At 42.0% G+C, this 20,852-nt stretch overlaps 1 protein-coding gene across 1 annotated transcript in view; it reads left to right on the top strand.

Moving 5' to 3' along the window:
* LOC147734775 (cystine/glutamate transporter-like) overlaps positions 1-20,852 on the top strand; it is a 378,702-nt gene that overhangs the window by 78,677 nt on the left and 279,173 nt on the right. Inside the window, exon 4 of the mRNA XM_086953633.1 lies at positions 12,847-12,972. Coding sequence (XP_086809759.1) covers positions 12,847-12,972 — 126 coding nt within the window. The remainder of the gene's footprint in view (positions 1-12,846; positions 12,973-20,852) is intronic.

Below are 20,852 nucleotides of genomic sequence, written 5' to 3'. Positions count from 1 at the left end.
AAAACCTATGTTTTGTTTCAGTGAATATATTTAAATATACACAAGCTCAATGGAAATGCTCCATATTCTGATTTATTATGCTGAAATAGAAAGAACTGAAGTACTACAGAAAATATATGACTATAGTGTTGATATAGACAAAGATAGCAACCAAGAGAAGGTGTCCAAATTCAAAACCAAGGAACGCTTGGGTAAATATGAACAGAGAATAAAGGAAAGAAAAGCTAATAAATTCCTGCATCACCATTTTGATAACTTTTTCTAAGAGACTCGATACAATCAGAAGACAAAAAATTCAGGACATACATAAAACACATCAAGATCAATCCAACAGTGACTTCAGCTCAGACACCAGCTCTGAAGTGGACCAAGAAGATTCAGCTAAGGTTGATAGTGGATCAATATGGATGCCAGTAACAGGCAAACTATGTTTTTTACAGAAAGATCAAAAATCAGATTACAGACCCCAAAAAGGACGAGGCAGGCGTGAAGGCAGAGAAAACAAAGGAGGGGAGGCCAATGAAGGGAAAAAGCAGTAAGGAAAATTCTCCAAAGGATAATCCCTCTTCAATTGCAAAAAATAAGCGAACACAAAGAAGAAAAAATAATCATTGTCAACTTAAGTAATACTCCTCTTATGAACGAGGCTGCAGAGGTGCTTGAATTGGGAATTTCTTATTTTCACAGAAGTCAATTTAATTATACGCAAAGTAGAAAAGACTTGTACAAATCTGCACACAAATTGAAATTGACCAAGTTCAAGTTCGGGTATTCGAATAGCGCACTGCTCACCCAGAGGGTCTCAAGGCGCTTGGGTAAGGGGTTCATTATTTGTCGAATAGCCAGGTTTTAAGTTCTTTTCTGAAGGAGATGTGGTTTTGAGTAAAGCGGAGGTGAGTGGGGAATGAGTTCCAGGTCCTGGCAGCAAGGAAGGAGAAGGATCTGCCACCCATGGTGGATTTTCGGATGCGAGGGACAGCGGAGAGGGCTTGATTGGACGATCTTAGTTGGCGGGTGGGTTTGTAGAAGGACAGTCGAGTGTTGAGGCATTTGGGTCCTAGATTGTAGAGGGCCTTGTATGCGTGGGTGAGGAGGCGGAATGTAATTCTTTTGTTGACGGGAAGCCAGTGGAGGTCTTTTAGGTGTCCGGTGATGTGATCTTGGCGAGGGAAGTCTAATATGAGTCTCGCTGATGCGTTTTGGATGCGTTGGAGTTTTTTCTGTAATTTTGCGGTGATTCGGGCGTATAGTGTGTTACCATAATCTAGTCGACTCGTGACCAGTGCGTGGGTGACAGTCTTTCTTGTCTCGAGGGGGATCTTTTTGAGAATGCGAAGTACGTTGAAGCAGGAGGATGAGACTGCGTTGACTTGTCTGGACATCGAGAGAGAGGAGTCCAGGATGAAGCCAAGGTTACGTGCGTGGTCTGTGGGTGTGGGTGCAGTGCCCAGAGCGGAAGGCCACCAAGAGTCTTCCCAGGCAGAGGGGGAAGATCCTAGGATGAGCACTTCCGTTTTGTCTGAGTTGAGTTTTAGACGGCTATGTTTCATCCATTCGGCTACTTCTTTCATGCCTTCGTGAAGATTGGTTTTGGCGGTGTTAGGGTCTTTGGTGAGGGGAAGGATTAGCTGGGTGTCGTCGGCGTAAGAGATGATGTTAAGGTTGTGTTGACGCGCGATGGAGGCGAGTGGACTTATGTAAACGTTGAAGAGGGTGGGACTGAGTGAAGATCCTTGTGGTACGCCACAGATGACTTCAGTGGCCTCAGAGTAGAATGGGGGAAGTCGGACTCTTTGAGTTCTCCCAGCGCGGAATGAGATGATCCAGTCCAAGGCGTTTCCTTGTATTCCGATGTTGCTGAGGCGTTGTATAAGGGTGCTGTGGCAGACTGTGTTGAAAGCGGCAGAGAGGTTGAGTAGAATGAGGGCCACTGTTTCCCCGTTGTCCAGTAGTGTTCGGATGTCGTCAGTCGCTGCAATGAGGGCGGTTTCGGTGCTGTGTTTGGCTCGGAACCCGGACTGAGATGGATCGAGGGAGTTGTTGGATTCAAGGAAGGCGGCGAGCTGGTTGTTGACGGCTCTTTCGGTGACTTTGGCCGGGAATGGGAGGAGGGATATGGGTCAGTAGTTTTTGAGTTCAGAGGGGTCTGCTGTGGGTTTCTTCAGAAGGGCGCTGAGTTCGGCGTGTTTCCAGATTTCTGGAAAGGTGGCAGAGTTGAACGAGCAGTTGATGACATCACGGAGATGGGGTGCGATGATGGAGTCCGCTTTGTTGAAGATGTGGTGGGGGGAGGGGTCAGTTGGCGAGCCAGAGTGGATGGAGTTCATTAGGCGGATGGTGTCTTCAGTGGTGATTGGGTTCCAGGCCGTAAGGTTGTTAGTTGGCGGAGTAGGATCTGAGGGGGGTGGGGCGGGTTGAACGCTGGGAGTATTCTCGAAGCTGTTGTGGATGTCGGCAATTTTGTTGTATAAGAAGGAGGATAACGCATCGCAGAGGTCTTGGGAAGGAGTGATGTCGTTAGATGCTGCGGTGGGGTTGGTGAATTCTTTGACGATGTTGAAAAGTTCCTTGCTGTTGTGATTGTTGTTGTCGAGACGGTCCTTGAGTGCTGATTTCTTGGCGGATCGAATCAGTTGGTGGTGTTTGCGGGTGGCTGCCTTGAGGGTGGACATGTTGTCGGTGGTTGGGTTTTTTCTCCATGTTTTCTCCAGGGTGCGGCATAGCTTCTTGGATTTTTTAAGGTCATCATTGAACCAGGGAGCTTTTTTGCTGGCTGATGTGATCTGTTGCTTTTTCAGGGGTGCTAATTCGTCAGCACTGTGGGTGATCCATTGCTTGAGATTGGTGGCCGCTTGGTTTGGGTCCAATGAGAGGGTGGGAGGGTTTTGGCTGAGTGATGTGAGGAGTTGGTCTGAGGTGATTTTGTTCCAGTTTCTCCGAGGAATAGGTTGTGGGTCAGGGAGTTTTTGTAGCTGAAGTGAACACAGCTGTGGTCCATCCAGTGGAGAGCTGTGGTGCGATCGAAGGAGATGTGCTTGCAGGAGGTGAAGATAGGGTCGAGCGTGTGTCCGGCTACATGGGTGGGGGTGTCAACAAGTTGTTTGAGTCCGAGATTGATCATGTTGTCCAGAAGGGTGGTGGTGTTGCTGTCGTGTTTGTTTTCAAGGTGGTAATTGAAGTCTCCTAAAAAATGTAGTTCTCGGAGGCGAGGGCATGTGGGCTGACGAAGTCGGTGATGTCATCGCTGAATTGACTGCGGGTACCTGGAGGCCTGTAGATGAGGGTACCTCTAAGTGTGGTCCCAGGGTCGGTGTGGATCTGAAAGTGGAGATGTTCGGCGGTTGCAAGATTGTCATCGGAGCTGGTCGTGATTTTGATGGTGTTCTCATGGATGATGGCGATGCCTCCTTCTGTTTGATTGGTGCGGTCTTTGCGGGTGATCTTGTAAGCGTCCGGTATGGCTATGGCGATGTCGGGTGCTGATGATGTGTTCATCCATGTTTCTGTAAGGAAGGCGATGTCCGGTGACGCAGTGTCGAGTAGGTTCCAGAGTTCAGTTGCGTGTCTGTGGACCGAGCGGGTTTGAGCAGGATGCACTTCAGGCGGTTGGAGTCGGAGCTGTGTGTGGAGGAAGTGGATTTGGTGAGGGTCCTGAAGCAGTTGAACTTGCAGGAGAGGCAGGCGAATGGGCCGTGGGTATGTCCTGGGGTGGCTTCGTAGCATTGTGGTGCGCGTCCCGGGTTGAGGGCGAGGAGAGTTGCGGCATCATATGTGACACTAGTGGGCTGGGTACGGCGGGGACCAGGGGGTCTGGCGCAGGGCGCGGTCCAGGCGCGGACAGGCGCCGACGGGCTTACCTTTGGCGCACCTTCGGCGCACATGGGGCGCGACCGCTGCGCGTGAACGCTGCGCGCAAATACAACTGACATATATGGATAGTGGAGGGGGAGGGGCGAGGGAGGGTCAGCTGGGAGGCGGGGCGGGCTGTGGAGGACGGGCTCCGAGGCAACAACAATAAAGATGGCGGCCCGAAAGTAAACTCGAGTTGGCTGGTTCACATATAGGCCAGCAAAGGCTGAGATGGTGTGTCTAGGTAGCGCGATGGCAATCTGCACAACAATCAGGCAATGCAGCATACAGTACACATATAAACAGTACAAATATAAACAGTTTATGCGAGCGCTAATCAAAGCGCCGTGAAATATAAACAAAAGCGTTACAAATTATAATTTGAGTCGACAGAGGCACTCGCGCTATAGCGCTATGCAGTTAGGAGGCGCTATGCAGTTAGTATGAATGCACAGGAGCCCGGGTAACGATACCAGGCAGAAATTCATAAAATCAGAAAAATGGACCAGCGTGAGACTAATTCAAATCAAAGAACAGTAGACAACCAAAGGTCAACTAATCTTTTGGTATTAGACAGAGACATGCACAAATGGTTTGAGGGCCACACAATATTATCTGAGAATGAGAACCATCAAATACGCAGCACACAATAGGATGTTGTTAGAAATAATGTAGCGGTGCATCAATAAGAATATTTTTCTTTTCAACAACAAACTATTCCATCAACTAAGAGGCACCTGTTTCTCTTCGAGCTATACTAATTTGCTTATGGGCTGGTGGGAGGACCAGGTGTTTAGGGGCCCAAGAATGGATCAATGGTGAGCAAATAATGCATTCTTTTTTAGGTTTATCAATAAACCCTTCATGCTTTGGAAAGGCACAGAGGAAGAGGCTAATCAGTTTATAACTGAAATAAACGATAACCACCTTAACCTAAAATTCACAGGCAAGACAAGTAGGACCACAATAGAGTTCCTGGATGTACTGGTGCGGGCGGGGGATGAAAGACTGTAGAACCTTTTATACCGAAAACCTACTGCAAGGAAACCCATTCTCCAGGCCAGTAGTTTTCATCCAGCCCCCCTCATTAGAAGCATTCCAAATGAGAAACAGTATAGAGCCAGAAGAGTCCCAGTACTGAATCAGACTGTAATATTGTAGAAACATAAATAATAGATTGCTTTAAACAGATGGGCTACTCAGAGAAAATCCTCAAGATAGCATCAGATAGAGCAAGAGCACAGAAAACAGAGACAGTCCTTTTTGATCTTACACGTACAAAATAAAACAAAATGGAGAATCAACCACATAGATTTATCACAACCTATAACGTTGAACAATCAATAGTATTTCACACCTTACAGAAGCATCGACACCTTATTAAATATGATCCTATTATAGGCTCCTTAGTAATGAGCCATCCACAGATTACATACCAAAAACATAAATCACTAAGCAACCATCTGGTTAAAAGGGACATAGAGACGGAACTGATCAGAGCAACATGGCTTGCTTGCAAAGAGGGCTTTCTAGAATGCACGTAATGCAAAGCCTGCAGAAATGGCAAAACACGTCAAAGATCCTAACTCCTTTTAAGAAATCCATCAAAATCAAGGGGCACCTGACGTGCAGAGCTATCTTTGTCATTTATGTCCTTAGATGCCCATGTGCTAAGTAATCTCTGTACTGGGGTGAATGTATGAGATTGTTCTGCATTCTGTCCATCAACTGTTGTTTTTGCATTTGTCACCCGAGTGGGATAGGTATGCTCAGACTTGAGTCCCATGCTCTCCACACCACTGGAGTCAAGCTATCCTGGCTGAAGACGGCAGATAGCCAGAAACCAGTCCTAGGATGCTTAATTCCGGTCCAGGAAAGACATGGCTTGGCAGTTCGGGCTGGACTGTTCCCATGAGGCACAAGGTCAAGGCTGATATGCATATGGCCATGTCTGAACTGGGGTGGTGTGGAGTGCACAAAAACGATGGATTTAGGCCCAGATCGCTGTACTGGGGTGAATGTATGACATTGTTCTGCATTCTGTCCATCACCTGTGTTTTTGCATTTGTCACCCCGAGTGGGATGGGTATGCTCAGACGTGAGTCCCATACCCTCCACACCACTGGAGTCAAGCTATCCTGGCTGAAGACGGCTGATAGCCAGAAACTGGTCCTAAGATGCTTAATTCCGGTCCAGGAAAGACATGGCTTGGCAGATCGGGCTGGACTGTTCCCATGAGGCACAAGGTCAAGGCTGATTTGCATATGGCCATGTCTGAACTTGGGTGGTGTGCAGTGCAAAATAACGATGGATTAAACCCAGACCTGTGACTGGGGGTGAATGTTTTGCCATTGTGCAACATTCCGTCCTTCATCTTGTGTGTTTTGACTCTATACAGAAACGATGGATTTAGGCCCAGATCTCTGTACTGAGATGAATGTATGACATTGTTCTGCATTCTGTCCATCAACTGTTGTTTTTGCATTTGTCACCCCGAGTGGGATGGGTATGCTCAGACGTGAGTCCCATGCTCTCCACACCACTGGAGTCAAGCTATCCTGGCTGAAGACGGCTGATAGCCAGAAATCGGTCCTAGGATGCTTGATTCCGGTCCAGGAAAGACATGGCTTGGCAGTTCGGGCTGGACTGTTCCTATGAGGCACAGGGTCAAGGCTGATTTGCATATGGCCATGTCTGAACTGGGGTGGTGTGGAGTGCAAACAAACGATGGATTTAGGCCCAGATCTCTGTACTTGGGTGAATGTATGACATTGTTCTGCATTCTGTCCATCAACTGTTATTTTTGCAAGTAATATGTGGTCAGCACGACTTTAGCCTGCCCACAAGAGTATATTGCAACACATAAGAGCAATCACAAACAATGTTCATATCTAGCCTGTGCCCTGTCACTTTGAGAAGGTAAACTAAATCAAACCCATGGAATTGACGTAAAGCTGCCTGGCACATGTTCCCAAGAGAAAAAGAGGGGGGGGGGGGGGATCTGAGAAATATAATTCTATATACTAGACACTTATTTTATATTCGAGCTTGACAGCAAAGAGCCATTTGGCTATGACATGGATGAAGAAATACAAAGATATTCTTATTATTAATTAATAATATTGCAGAACTTGTATAGCGCATAGCTACCCAAAAAGGGTTCCTACGAAAGGTAAGCAGGGAGTGACAGTTCCTAAGAGAAACCGGCCAGTGTTTTGGGCCCAGGTAGGAAAATGAGCAACACTTCAGGCGAGCAAGATGAAAGCTGGACATTGTGAACAGTGAGAGGTTGGATGATCTCAGCTGTTGCCTGTCACGATTCATACCCGAGGAAGGGCTAGATAGCGGGAAACATGGTTGAATGCATGAACTACATCTCCCAGAAATCTAGGTATGGTGTTAGTCCTATCTTCCTTTCTTATCTTCTTTTAATCGCTTCCTGCCAGGGGAAAGGTGCTTGTCACCTGAAAGAAGAAGCCGACTTGGGATCCTATATTCCTTCGCGCCTGGGGCGCTTTGTTCCTTCGAGCACCGGAGGATGCTGAATTCTTCGTTGTCACCTTTGCATCAGGGGAGCCGTGTGATTTTCCTCGCTCCGAAAGGTGTTGAAACCCTAATTACTCTTCGCGCCTTTGGTGCCTTGTTAATTTCCTTGAGTGCCGAACGGCGCTAAGTATTTCTGTACTCCCAGCGCTTGGGGCACTTTCATTCTCCCGCACCAGGGAGCGCGAGAGCCATTGTTTGTTGTGCGCTGGACGCTTCTGTTCTCGTAAACGTAGAACGGTGTTTTTTGGTTGTTATTATTGCACCCGGGACATTTGGCCACAACGTGGCCTCCTGAGCAGAAAGGAGCAATCTCCTTCGCATAAAGTACGTGACCTTCAAGCCTCTGCTACGAGGTAACGGATCTCCTAGCCCTTTTAGCTGTTGAGGGCTCGGATTAGTTGTGCATGCAGCATTGGATTGGTCTACACTGTGGATATAGAAAAGAAACATTCAAATATTTTTACTACAAGAGTACCAGAGAACAGACTGGTGACAGATAAGTGCATAGTAGGAAAGAAGTATCAAATTACCTATTATGCCTTAGAACTATAACTGCTATTGAAGTGATACGACCTCTATTTGCTTTCTTTTCTTTCTTTTTCCTTTTTGTGCCTTTTTTTGTTATGTGGTGCTGGCAGCAGTTATAATTGTAAGTGTATCACAGACACATATTACATTGATAGAGCACTGCCAGTGTTGTCTGTATATTTATGTGTGGATTATTATATCTTTATACAGGATACACTGAGTCACTGCAGGGAGGGAGGTCTACACAACTCCACAACAGTACTCAGACCACGTCAGTTGACTGCTGCAACTTTATGGTTTCCTTTGTCCCTTTTTTCCCCTTCCCCAACTGTGGTAGCATCTGGCGGGTGTTTTAATACTCCTAGGTGGTTCCATATAGGGGAGGGAGTAAACCAGCTTCTCATCGCTCCTGCTGTATCCGGCTGAACAGATTAGTGATAACCTCATTCGTGACAGAGTGACAAGCCCACGGATACTTACAGACTGAGCGATGGACACTAATACGGTACTCACTTCGGTGTTGGAAACGTTAACTGCCTTACGCATGGAAGTTGATGCCTTCAGAGGGGAAAGTCTAAAGTTGAAAAATGAAATGGGCACCCAAAGAAGGGAGGTGGCGGGTCTGTCCAGTGGTAGTCCTACAAGCGCTGAAGGGGTCCCTCTTATTAGGAACTGGACTCTTCCCCCTCCCGCTCCACATGACATAGGTCAGGATCAGAGTGGAGAGTCGGACCATCCACCTCTTCAGTTGCCATTAGCTCCCCCTGAGAGGTATTTTGGAGATCCCAAAAAGTTTGGAATTTTCTTAGAACAGTGTAAGTTGCACTTCATGTGCAAGCCTGCAGTATTTCCCGATGATCGGTCCAAAACAGCATTTGTTATGTCCTACTTGGGTGGAAATGCTGCCAGTTGGTCCTTCCCAATTATAGAGAGGAATGACCCTATGTTACTCAATTCAATTCAATTCAATGAATCTTTATTCGGTATTTAAAAAATACCATAAAAGTGCATAAATCAATTCATTCATTAAAAATACAATTCATAAACCCCATAATTATACAATTTATACAAATGCCAACACTGTCCCCTCGAAATCCTCAACCTTACAGCAATCCTAATAAAATTCATTATGCAAAACAGCGTGTGGGAGTCATTTGCCCTTTGCAAAAACAACAGTGCCAGCTTAGCACATTTGAACTTTAACTGTTTTAAAATACCCACTAAAAACTTGCACCTAGGTACAGAATAAAATGAACATAACAATACAAAATGAAGGGTATCCTGCGGAGACCTATTGTCGCAGCCGCAGGTACCCTTCTGCCCAACAGTGTGTGTAAAACCTGCTGGGTTTTCCAGGATGTGATGTAAAAGGTTGCGCCTAAAACGCGTCATATAAAATCTTTCTTGGGAATTATACAATAGAGCTAAATAGGGTTCCATCTCCACTTCTATTTTTAGTACTCTATAGGCGCGCACTGTAGCTTTTGATTCTTCTCTAACCTCCCTGTGTGCAACAGCCTGCTCCCTGAATATATTTTTCACTCTCACTTTGTCAAAGGTAATCATTTTTTCAGGGTTGACAAAGAGGTTCAGACAGCCCATGCCCTCCAGTGTGGTCTTTACATATCTAAGCCAGGGGATGATCATTCCCTTGTCCCTTTTTAGTCAGTCTAAAATAATTTGCCTGCTAAGAGCTGCCTCCCCATTAATCCAAATCTTCACCCAGGCTAGAAGCGGTCTAATCTTTATTAAATCTTCAATGAACTCAGCACCTAATTCATCGTGTACAATAAGGGCCGGTGTGCTTTGCGGGGTTTTTAATACCTTTCTGAGGTATTTGTTTTTTTCCACTTGTATCATTTCAGTGTTTACAAACCCCCAGACTTCTGCCCCATAAATCACTTTGGAGCAACAGATTGATCTATAAATATTCATCACTTGTTCGGGCGACCATCGTCCCAACCTCGTTCGTTATCGCCCCTGTTGCAGCCACCAATTTAGAGCAGTGTTTTTCAACTAACAAATTGAAGTTTAATAACCCATCAAACAACAAGCCCAGATAAGTAAAAGACTGAACCCGGCCTATTTTATGGGTACCTATCCTATACGTAAAATTCGTGCAGGCTATGGCCCCTGCTAACATTACATAGGATTTATCCAGATTTACATATAAATCAAGTGAGGACATGAAACTGACGAACCCATCAATCAGCTTCTGCAGGGCCTTTGGGGTGCGGGCTAACAGCACCGCGTCGCGTCGTCCGTGTACAGCAGAACGGGAACAGGGCGAGAACCTATCTGAGGGGAGTCCGCTCTTAATTTGCCTAATTCCATATCCAGATTGTTGATATATAAGGAAAATAAAAAGGGGGCTAAAATACAACCTTGCCTAACCCGGCTGTTACACGGGAAAGGCAATGCACAACCTCCTTCTGCACTAAACCGCACTTTTGCTGTTGTATTCTAATATATTAATCAGGTCAGGTTCGACCCCTAGCTTTGTCATCAGGGCCCACAATTTTTCTCTGTTGACATGATCGAAGGCGGCGGATAAATCCATAAACCCCAGGTACACTGCCTCATTACTTGCTATGTTTCCATACTCAATTTCCATACTTTTTGTGAGGAAATGCGCACACTTTTTGATAGGAAGGCGCACCAGCTGTCCCTGGATAGGGAACTCATCACATTAAAGCAGAGTTCACAGGACCTATTGTCGTACATAACCACATTTAATAGGCTGGTAGTAGAAACGCAGTGGTCTGTTGAAAAAAGGACGTTGTTATTCTATCAAGGGCTAAGAGCCGAATTGAAAGATGTGTTTGCTCAAGTAGTCCACATTCCTGCTACTTGTGATGAACTGATCGACCTAACTGTACAACTGGATCACCGTCTTCTTTAAAGGAAAGGTGATCAACAGCGTTCAGAACCTCGCTTTTTGTACTCTCGGCCAAGGGCTGTTGTGGAAGAACATACACCTGCTTCTCATGGTACCGAACCCATGCAAATCAGTGGTATATGGGGACCACTGAGTCAGGAAGAAAGGGTCAAATGGCGTACCAAAAGCTGTGTATGTATTTCAGGAAGGCTGGACATTATATCAAAAACTGCAATTCGAAATTTAAGAACGCCTCCAAAGATCACCAAGGATCCAAGAGGTGCCAGTGGTAGAGTACTTTCCGGAACTGTCGGAAAACTAAGGTACTCAAGCAAGAATGAGACCCCTTGTTTGAGTCAGGAATTGAATGAGGTCTTTTCTGCTGTAGCTGTGGCCCAGATGAATGTGTGTGTTACGTTGGAATTACCAGGGGAGACCCCGGTCCTGGTCCACGCTCTGTTGGATTCCGGGGCTACTGGCAATTTCATCGACCAACAGTACGCGCATGAACTGGGTATACCAGAGACTCCAGAACCTGTGAGAGCACTTGAAAGGACCCAATGATGATGCTTTTCATGTAGGTACACAAGCGGATAATCAAGATCTCCCGCCATGGTACCACATACGTGAATGAGGGTTTTTTGAGACGGCTAACACCCCAGACCCTGGTAATAACACAGGACGAATGATCCATTATCCTATAATGTGAAATACATTGAGGCAGAACCATCTGTACCACAATACATTTGGTGAATTCACTGGAGGGCCAGGAGGGCAGAACTGTATTTAAATGGTAATCAGGTGGCAGCAATGATGCTGCTGCTTTGCTTTTCATTTTACCTGTGAACAAGGACTGCTGTGGCCGAAACATGTTAGGCAATATGTTTTTAATCCCTTAGAAGTTGCTGACTTTGCTGTTGGTTAGAATAAAAACTGGAAAGTTTGTCTGAGAGTATGTATGTATCTAGGTATATAAGTATATATATACTTTTCTATGAAATAGTTACCAACTAAGTTTTTACCACACTTATACATTTACCAACCATGCCTTTCAATGAAATTTTCATTGTAAATGGATGCGTGGTAGTGACACATGCGTTGTATTGATAGCTTTGTAAAGGCATACAAGGTAATTGCATGTGTGGTTCCGTCATGTAACAATAAGTAATAACCTATGTACATATTAACACTTCGTAGTCTCATAAGCAGTGAGTGCACAAGATGACCAGAATGACATGCCACTTAGAAGTGTCTTGAAGACATGAAGGTTGGGCATAGCCCTATACCCTAACAGAGGGCATTCCAGTAAAGAGGGTGTGAAAAAATTTAAAATTGTGTGTAGGGTATTTATGTTGGATACATTGTAGTGATCAAGTTGGGATGTTGTAGGGAAGTTTTTGACAAAGTCATCATTTCTTTGAAGATGAAGGGGAGGACCTGAAGCAGGGTGCTGCTACTGGCTGATATGTGGACACATTTTAGACATTAAGGGAGATAGGTTTGTGGCATGTGTGAGTGAATGGAATTCAGATTGCAAAGTTTATGACTTTATTAAGGGAAGACTAGGTGCACTTGATGAAGCCGATCGTTCATTCTATAGTCGTAGCCCAGGTTTCTCCTGATGTTTGTACTAATGATGCTTTTGAAATGTTGGGCGAAAGATCAGCTGAATTTATTTTTAGCAGCAGTCATTTAGAAGCAATGACCAGGGTGAATATAAAAGATATCCTGGTATGATTTTGGAATCAAAGAGTACACTGAGAATGTAGAAATAAGGATGTGCAATGCTATAGAGCTTGGGTTGCTTCGAAATGGAGGCCGAAATGTGATGTAGCGCCAGCAATTGGCATTACTGAGAGACTGTGGTTCTATTCTTAATTGAATTTAGCATTTTTTTTGAGAAATGAAACATTATGTTACCCATGTTTTAAGTGATTAATAGTTCTTCGAAAGTGAAAATATATTTAAAGTGGTATTGAAGCTCTTAACCTCAGTTCATCATGGAAGCTCTGTCAGATCTGAACCATCTCTCTTTTTACCCATAGGTCTAGTTATAGCATTGAATTGCTGGAGCGTTAGATGGGCCGCCAACCTACAAACTGCACTTATGGTTCTAAAACTAGTGGCCATCACCCTGATTATTGTTCCTGGAATGGTGGCTCTCTTTTCAGGTAAGACAAATAGGACAAATGTGTAAACAATTGAGAGAGTGGAAAGAATAGCAGGGATCTGAGGAATTCCTCCTGCTATGAGAGTTTGCTTTAGTTATTTTGTTTTATTGGTTCCATCAGGTCTCTATTTTGTATTTTATTTATTATGTTGTAATGCTCTTGTCATAAGGTGGTTGGAATATCTGTCTCATATGTGCTGAAGTATTCCATCTAAATCGTGCCCTTCACTGCCTTTGAGACTTTTAAAGGAACTCAGAGATATGAGTAATTTGTCTGTCCCTCAGCACCTCTTGAGTAGCTGGGGAAAAATGGCTTCCTATATTTTGGTTGCCAGATGCTCCTAGCTGAAATATTGTGCATTACTTGCACCCGGGTGAGTAGCTTTATTATTAATGCATCAGCATTGGTGTGGGAAAGTAAGTCAAATTCTTTCCTCCGTATAATATGTCACATATTCAGGATATGTGTCTAGTCTAGTCTGGCAACTATGCTGCACCGCATCGCACTTTCCTCATATGGTTATCGCAAAAATAAACCTTTCTGTGTTGGTGATATCTATATGAATTTGGTCTGCGTCCGCTAATTTGTCACTAGACAGATTGTGAATTTGCAAAGAAAGCTTTTCTAACTAGTTTGATGTCAGAGAAATGAAATAAAGTACAATTTCCTTGTTTTTTAGTTGGATTCAAAGGTATATATTGCCGCCTGTGAGAAGAAGATCTTAATTATAAAAAAAGCCTTTGTGTTCTATTTTCATTGATTTAAACTGATTTATACTCCTGTATACCAATGAAAATAATCAGTCTCTATATGAATGTGTTTGTGTGTATATATGTGTGTGTGCGTATATATATATATATATATCTATCTATCTATATATATATATATATATATATATATATATATATATATATATATATATATATTCACTGAAAAAACCTTAGCTTTCAGGGGTGTTATATTTAGTTGGGCATTTCACTCGTACAAAACCAGTGAAATTCCCCTGTTATAGTTAGTTCAGGTAACTATAACTCACGCCCCCTCAATGCACTGCTGATGACGTCACATATTATATCACTCATGACATGGTCAGTGACATCACTGATGACATCTCAAATGACATCACTGATGACATCATCAAGTGAATGTGGTTTAGTTTGAAATATAAATATGTATTATATATATATACCAATCTGTATCGAAGAATGAGTGGATATATAACTGTCTGGATGGAGGATTTAGTAGCTGTTTGACTGTTTAAGTGAGTAATTAAAAGTGCCTCACTTAATACATGGATTAGTAACTAAACTATCAGAATGTGTTCATCACTGTCTCTGTTGTTGTATAACATGCTGCATCAGCTGGTCACTAACTACATGAGTGTGTATATTAGTTATTGATTAGTTGGGTGAGTATTTGCATGAGACACTGAGTTTGTGTGTGGTTGGATGGGTTTCCTTAAAAATCACTACTGTAACCAAAACGCTTTTACTCAACTGTTTACAGGAGATGTCCAAAGACTGAATCTAGGATCCAGTCCTGTGGTTAGAAAAGTAATCCATAAAGTATCTAATTGCATTGAACTAAAAATTCACATTGAGCTCAATGTTGCATTGTGTTTGAAATTGAGTTTCCCATTGCAACAACTGTAACTACTGCACTTAAAAGTCTATTGCCTGAGACATGAGTGATGTCACTGACCATGTCATGAGTGATGTAATATGTGACGTCATCAGAACGCATTGCACGCGCAAGTTATAGTGAGTCTAACTAACTATAACGTGGGAATTTCAATGGTTTTATGCGAGTAAAACTTCCTGCTAACTATAACTGGTGTGAAACCTATGGTTTTTTCAGTGAATTTAATAGGTTTTTTAAATGCTAATTCCCAACTATAACTGATGTGAAACCTATGGTTTTTTCAGTGAATATATATATATATATATATATATATCTTTTTTGTCATTTTGCTAAAATAAACACTTTTGGATGCATTTGGGCTCGTGTCTTTTCATACGGAGAGGAGCGTGTGGAATCACGAAGGTATTGCAGGGCTCGCCACCCAGCACGAGCCCACATCGTACGAGGTCTTGTCAAGGCGGCGTTTTTCAGCGCTAGTGGAAAACCAAATTGACTTATATATATATATATATATATATATATATATATATATATATATATATATATATATATATATATATTCACTGAAAAAACCATAGGTTATAGGCCATATATAGTTAGGAATTCGCATTTACAAAACCTTATTTTACTCACACAAAACCATTGAAATTCCATATATAGTTAGTTGCACTAACTATATATCGCGCACCCGCAATCCACTGCTGATGATGTCACATATTACATCATTCATGACATGGTCAGTGACATCACTGATGACATCACTGATGACATCTCAAATGACATCACTGATGACATCTCAAATGACATCACTGATGACATCACTGATGACATCTCATTTGACATTACTGATCACATCACTGATGATATCATTCATGTGATAATACGATGAACCTCTTCAGACTCTAATATAACCTTAGATACAATCAGTGTAAACAGACACTCACAGACTGTCACTCATCCATGGAGTTACTCACACACCTAGTCAGTCATGCAAAGAATCAATCACACCTCCATTTCCTCAACTATACAGTTATACAAACTTTACTTATTCAAACATATACTAACACATATTTACTCTCTTATACAATCCCTGATACAAGTTCACAATGATCCATACAGCCACTCACACATTCACTGGCTCTAATGCACAGTTATTTATATATGTCAACTCTCACATGTACTGTGTTTTACATATGTACTTACTTTGACATGTAGCACTGAGATATCCATTCACTCACCAATACACTCATGCACACAGTCAACCGCCCATACAGCTGTTTCCACATGCACTTTTGAAACCATACATCTAGTGAATCAACTGCTCACACAGCTATGCACAGAGTCATACACCTCCCAGCCACCCACACACACACTCAGTCTCCCATACAAATACTTGGGCAACCAATCAATAACCCATATAGTTACTCATATAGCTACTTATCAACACATGCAACAGTTTACAGAACAACAGACATAGGCCCACATGCATCATTGTTACGTTTTGCACTTCCTAATTTGCGAAAAATAAGGAATCGCAAATTAAGAAGTGCAAAATGCTATGCATCATTGTTTTCGGTATTCATTTGGGATTCGGTAAAAATCGCAATTTTTACCGAATCCCAAATGAATACCGAATTCTTAAGTGCATTTTCGCAATTCCTATTGATTCCTATGGGCCAAAAGGCCCATAGGAGTCAATGGGAAGGCATCAGCAAATTGCGAGTGGCACTTTGAAAATTTCTTGGGTGCAGGGGGGGGTCCAAAGGACCCCCCCATGCACCCCTGAAATGTATTTTTCGCATCATGTTTCACACACACATGTCCTAAGGACATGTGTGTGTGAAACATGATGAAAGCATATTTTCTGTAAATTCACATTATCTTTCTCAGTCATGTGAAAATGAAGTCTGACATTCTCAGTAAAACATGTACATCCAACAAGGACAGAGACTGTCAGTTGATTCCTTTGTGTTCTACTGCAGCCTCCTAGAGTGTTCTAAAGAACAACTAGAGCGCTAACAGTCCTACTTATTACAAAGGTATGGCACACCTGAAGCCATCTTGATTGGAATAAAGTGGTAACTCTTAAAACATTTAATTTAAAAAGAAACAACATGAGGGGGTATATTTTGCCATAGAAAGTATGATTAGTGCTGCAGAATGAAAAATTCGGGCACATTTTGAGTGACTTCTCAAATCCTTTTCTATTTCATTAAAACATTCTGACATGCAGTCTCCCAAAATGGCCACCAGAGACAAAAGAGCCCAAATGTAGCCCAAATATCACCCAGATGTAGCTCAAGTATAGCCCAATGACAGAATGTCCCAGAGTGTTCTAAAGAACAACTAGAGCGCTAACAGTCCTACTTATTACAAAGGTATAGCAGACCTGGAGCCATCGTGATGGGAATAAAGAGGTAACTCTTAAAACATTCAATTTAAAAAGGAACAAAATGAGGGGGTATATTATGCAATAGAAGGTATTATTAGTGCTGCAGAAAGAAAAATTAGGGCACATTTTGAGTGACTTTTCAAATCCTCTTCTATTTCATTAAAAAATTCTGACATGCAGTCTCCCAAAAAGGCCACCAGAGACAAAAGAGCCCAAATGTAGCCCAAATATCACCCAGATGTAGCCCAAGTATAGCCCAATGACAGAATGTCCCAGAGTGTTCTAAAGAACAACTAGAGCGCTAACAGTCCTACTTATTACAAAGGTATGGCACACCTGAAGCCATCTTGATTGGAATAAAGTGGTAACTCTTAAAACATTTAATTTAAAAAGGAACAAAATGAGGGGGTATATTTTGCCATATGAATTATGATTAGTGCTGCAGAAAGAAAAATTAGGGCACATTTTGAGTGACTTCTCAAACCCTCTTCAATTTCATTAAAAAATTCTGACATGCAGACTGAAACATGCACTTTGAATACCAGCAGCAGACGTCCCTGGTGAGCAGTAGCTTTACTACAGTGATCTAATGTGCAACTAGAGTGCTAACATTCAGAATTTATGGCAAATGTGTGACACATCTGAATGCCTTCTTGATGGAACCAAAGTAAACAAGCATTAAAAATGCAATAGATCTCGCCCTTGTTTAAGTTAAAGCCATTCTGTTTGTAATGAGGTGGCTTTTTAGCTTTGCTTTTATTAGTGTTTTTTCAACTTTCATGTAAATAACATGCATCTGTATGCATATAAGTATATGTATGCATGCATTTATGTTTGTATTTATATAGATATACAGATGATATATGTTTATATATGTATGTATATATATATATATATTCACTGAAAAAACCATAGGTTATAGACCATATATAGTTAGGAATTAGCATTTACAAAACCTTGAAAATTCACTAAAAAAAACATAGGTTATAGACCATATATAGTTAGGAATTAGCATTTACAAAACCTTGAAAATTCACTGAAAAAACTATAGGTTATAGACCATATATAGTTAGGAATTCGCATTTACAAAACCTTATTTTACTCACACAAAACCATTGAAATTCCATATATAGTTAGTTGCACTAACTATATATCGCGCACCCGCAATCCACTGCTGATGATGTCACATATTACATCATTCATGACATGATCAGTGACATCACTGATGACATCACTGATGACATCTCAAATGACATCTCTGATGACATCACTGATGACAACATCCAGTGACTGTATGTTTCTGTAAAGTTAAAATATGTCTTACATATTGAAGAATGAGTGGATGTATAAGTGTCTGGATGAAGGATTTAGTAGGTGCATGACTGACTGTATGAGTGAGTGATTAAATGTGTCTCACTGAGTGCATGGGTTAGTGACTAAACTGTCTTACTTTGTGCATCATTATGTCTGTTGTTCTGTAAACTGTTGCATGTGTTGATAAGTAGCTATATGAGTAACTATATGGGTTATTGATTGGTTGCCCAAGTATTTGTATGGGAGACTGTGTGTGTGTGTGTGGGTGGCTGGGAGGTGTATGACTCTGTGCATAGATGTGTGAGCAGTTGATTCACTAGATGTATGGTTTCAAAAGTGCATGTGGAAACAGCTGTATGGGCGGTTGACTGTGTGCATGAGTGTATTGGTGAGTGAATGGATATCTCAGTGCTACATGTCAGAGTAAGTACATATGTAAAACACAGTACATGTGAGAGTTGACATATATAAATAACTGTGCATTAGAGCCAGTGAATGTGTGAGTGGCTGTATGGATCATTGTGAACTTGTATCAGGGATTGTATAAGAGAGTAAATATGTGTTAGTATATGTTTGAATAAGTAAAGTTTGTATAACTGTATAGTTGAGGAAATGGAGGTGTGATTGATTCTTTGCATGACTGACTAGGTGTGTGAGTAACTCCATGGATGAGTGACAGTCTGTGAGTGTCTGTTTACACTGATTGTATCTAAGGTTATATTAGAGTCTGAAGAGGTTCATCGTATTATCACATGAATGATATCATCAGTGATGTGATCAGTAATGTCAAATGAGATGTCATCAGTGATGTCATCAGTGATGTCATTTGAGATGTCATCAGTGATGTCATTTGAGATGTCATCAGTGATGTCATGAATGATGTAATATGTGACATCATCAGCAGTGGATTGCGGGTGCGCGATATATAGTTAGTGCAACTAACTATATATGGAATTTCAATGGTTTTGTGTGAGTAAAATAAGGTTTTGTAAATGCGAATTCCTAACTATATATGGTCTATAACCTATGGTTTTTTCAGTGAATATATATATATATTTAGCAAAATAAAAGGCAACAGGGGCATTATAGTTGGGTTCAGATTTTGCACACACAAAAGCTTAGTAATTCTGCCGTCCTAGTTATGTCAAGTAAAGCTCATGCCCTATGCTAACTATAATTCACCCCCCCGCCATGCACAGTTTTCTCCTCAATAATTCACTGCAAATGTTGCAGTGATATTATCAATGATGTCATAGAAGAGGTCATGAGAGATGTAAAATGTGTGGTAATTAGCACTGCATGGGGAGATCATGAGTTATTGTTACCTTAGGGAATGAGTTATAATTACTTGAGATTACTATAACTGCTGAAATTCTATGGTTTTGTGTGTATAAGATCAACCTTACATAAAGTGGGAATAGGGGTTTGTGTGTCGGGGTGTGCGCAATGGGGTGTGGCTGACCATTGGAGGGGAGGAGTTGGACACAGGGCCTGGCCGCTGGAGCCAAAGCATGGAAGTATACCTCATACCCTAACATATTTATAACTTGCACCCACGCCATGCACTGCTAATTAGGTCATTGTTCATGAAATTATATATGACATCACTGGTAACATAACTGCAACATCTGAAAGAACCTCGAGTTTTAGTTACTTTAGTGCACAAGTAATAGGTCCTTGAGTTAACTATAACTGGTGAATTTAAGTGGTTTTGTTTGTTTAAAACATTATGTTTTACTGACATTTTCACCTAATTACCTAGTAGCACCAGTAGTTCTGGTTAGATCTGCTTTGATATAGAGAGAGCGTTTTTTTGTTTGTTAATAACCTTTGCTCTATTTGATGAATCTTCATAAACTTTCACAAACAAGTTAATCCACCTCGACTCCTTCCTGGAAATTTCAGGGGGTGGTCCATCAAGCGGGACCTGAGAAAAAAGGTGGTCCCAAAACGCGAAAAATCCCCATGTATTTTCCATTGATTTCCTTTAAGACAACAAAAACTGCTGAAGGGAATTAAACCAAATTTGGCAGGAAGCCAGATCTTGGGCCGTAGGCTATGCTTTTTCTCTACTTGGTGTAAATCCGTTCAGTCAATTTTGAGATATTAAGGGTGAAAAAAATATATAGATATCTGGGCGGTTGAGCTCATAAGACTTTCGCAAGAGTGCATATTAAAAAGTGGAGCCTTGTGATTGGTTGAGGGGCCAGTTTTACACAACAGCCTTCACGCTTTCACTGGAGCAAGAGGCTCTTGCAAGATTGAGCACTCTGATTGGCTAGCTGTTGGAGTTTTAGAAATTGAAATGGCCCCAATTACTATTTACTGTGAAAAATTGCAGGTGTTGATGAAAAGAAGTAAAAAATACTGTGTAAGTTGGTAGCAAAAAGGGATCCTGTACACCTAGATTTTGAGAAGAGTCCTGTTAGGTATAAGTACTGGGTTGAAACTTAATCTATATTGTTTAAAAAAAGATTATGGTCTTCTGAAACTCTTGCAGGTTTGTGATTACAATAAATGAGCAAATGAGTTG

This window comes from Lissotriton vulgaris, chromosome 1_2, assembly GCF_964263255.1.
Source record: "Lissotriton vulgaris chromosome 1_2, aLisVul1.2, whole genome shotgun sequence".
In the NCBI taxonomy this organism is placed as follows: Eukaryota; Metazoa; Chordata; class Amphibia; order Caudata; family Salamandridae; genus Lissotriton; species Lissotriton vulgaris.
Note: the sequence above shows the minus strand (reverse complement) of the source record. Positions and strands in the feature narration are given on the sequence as shown.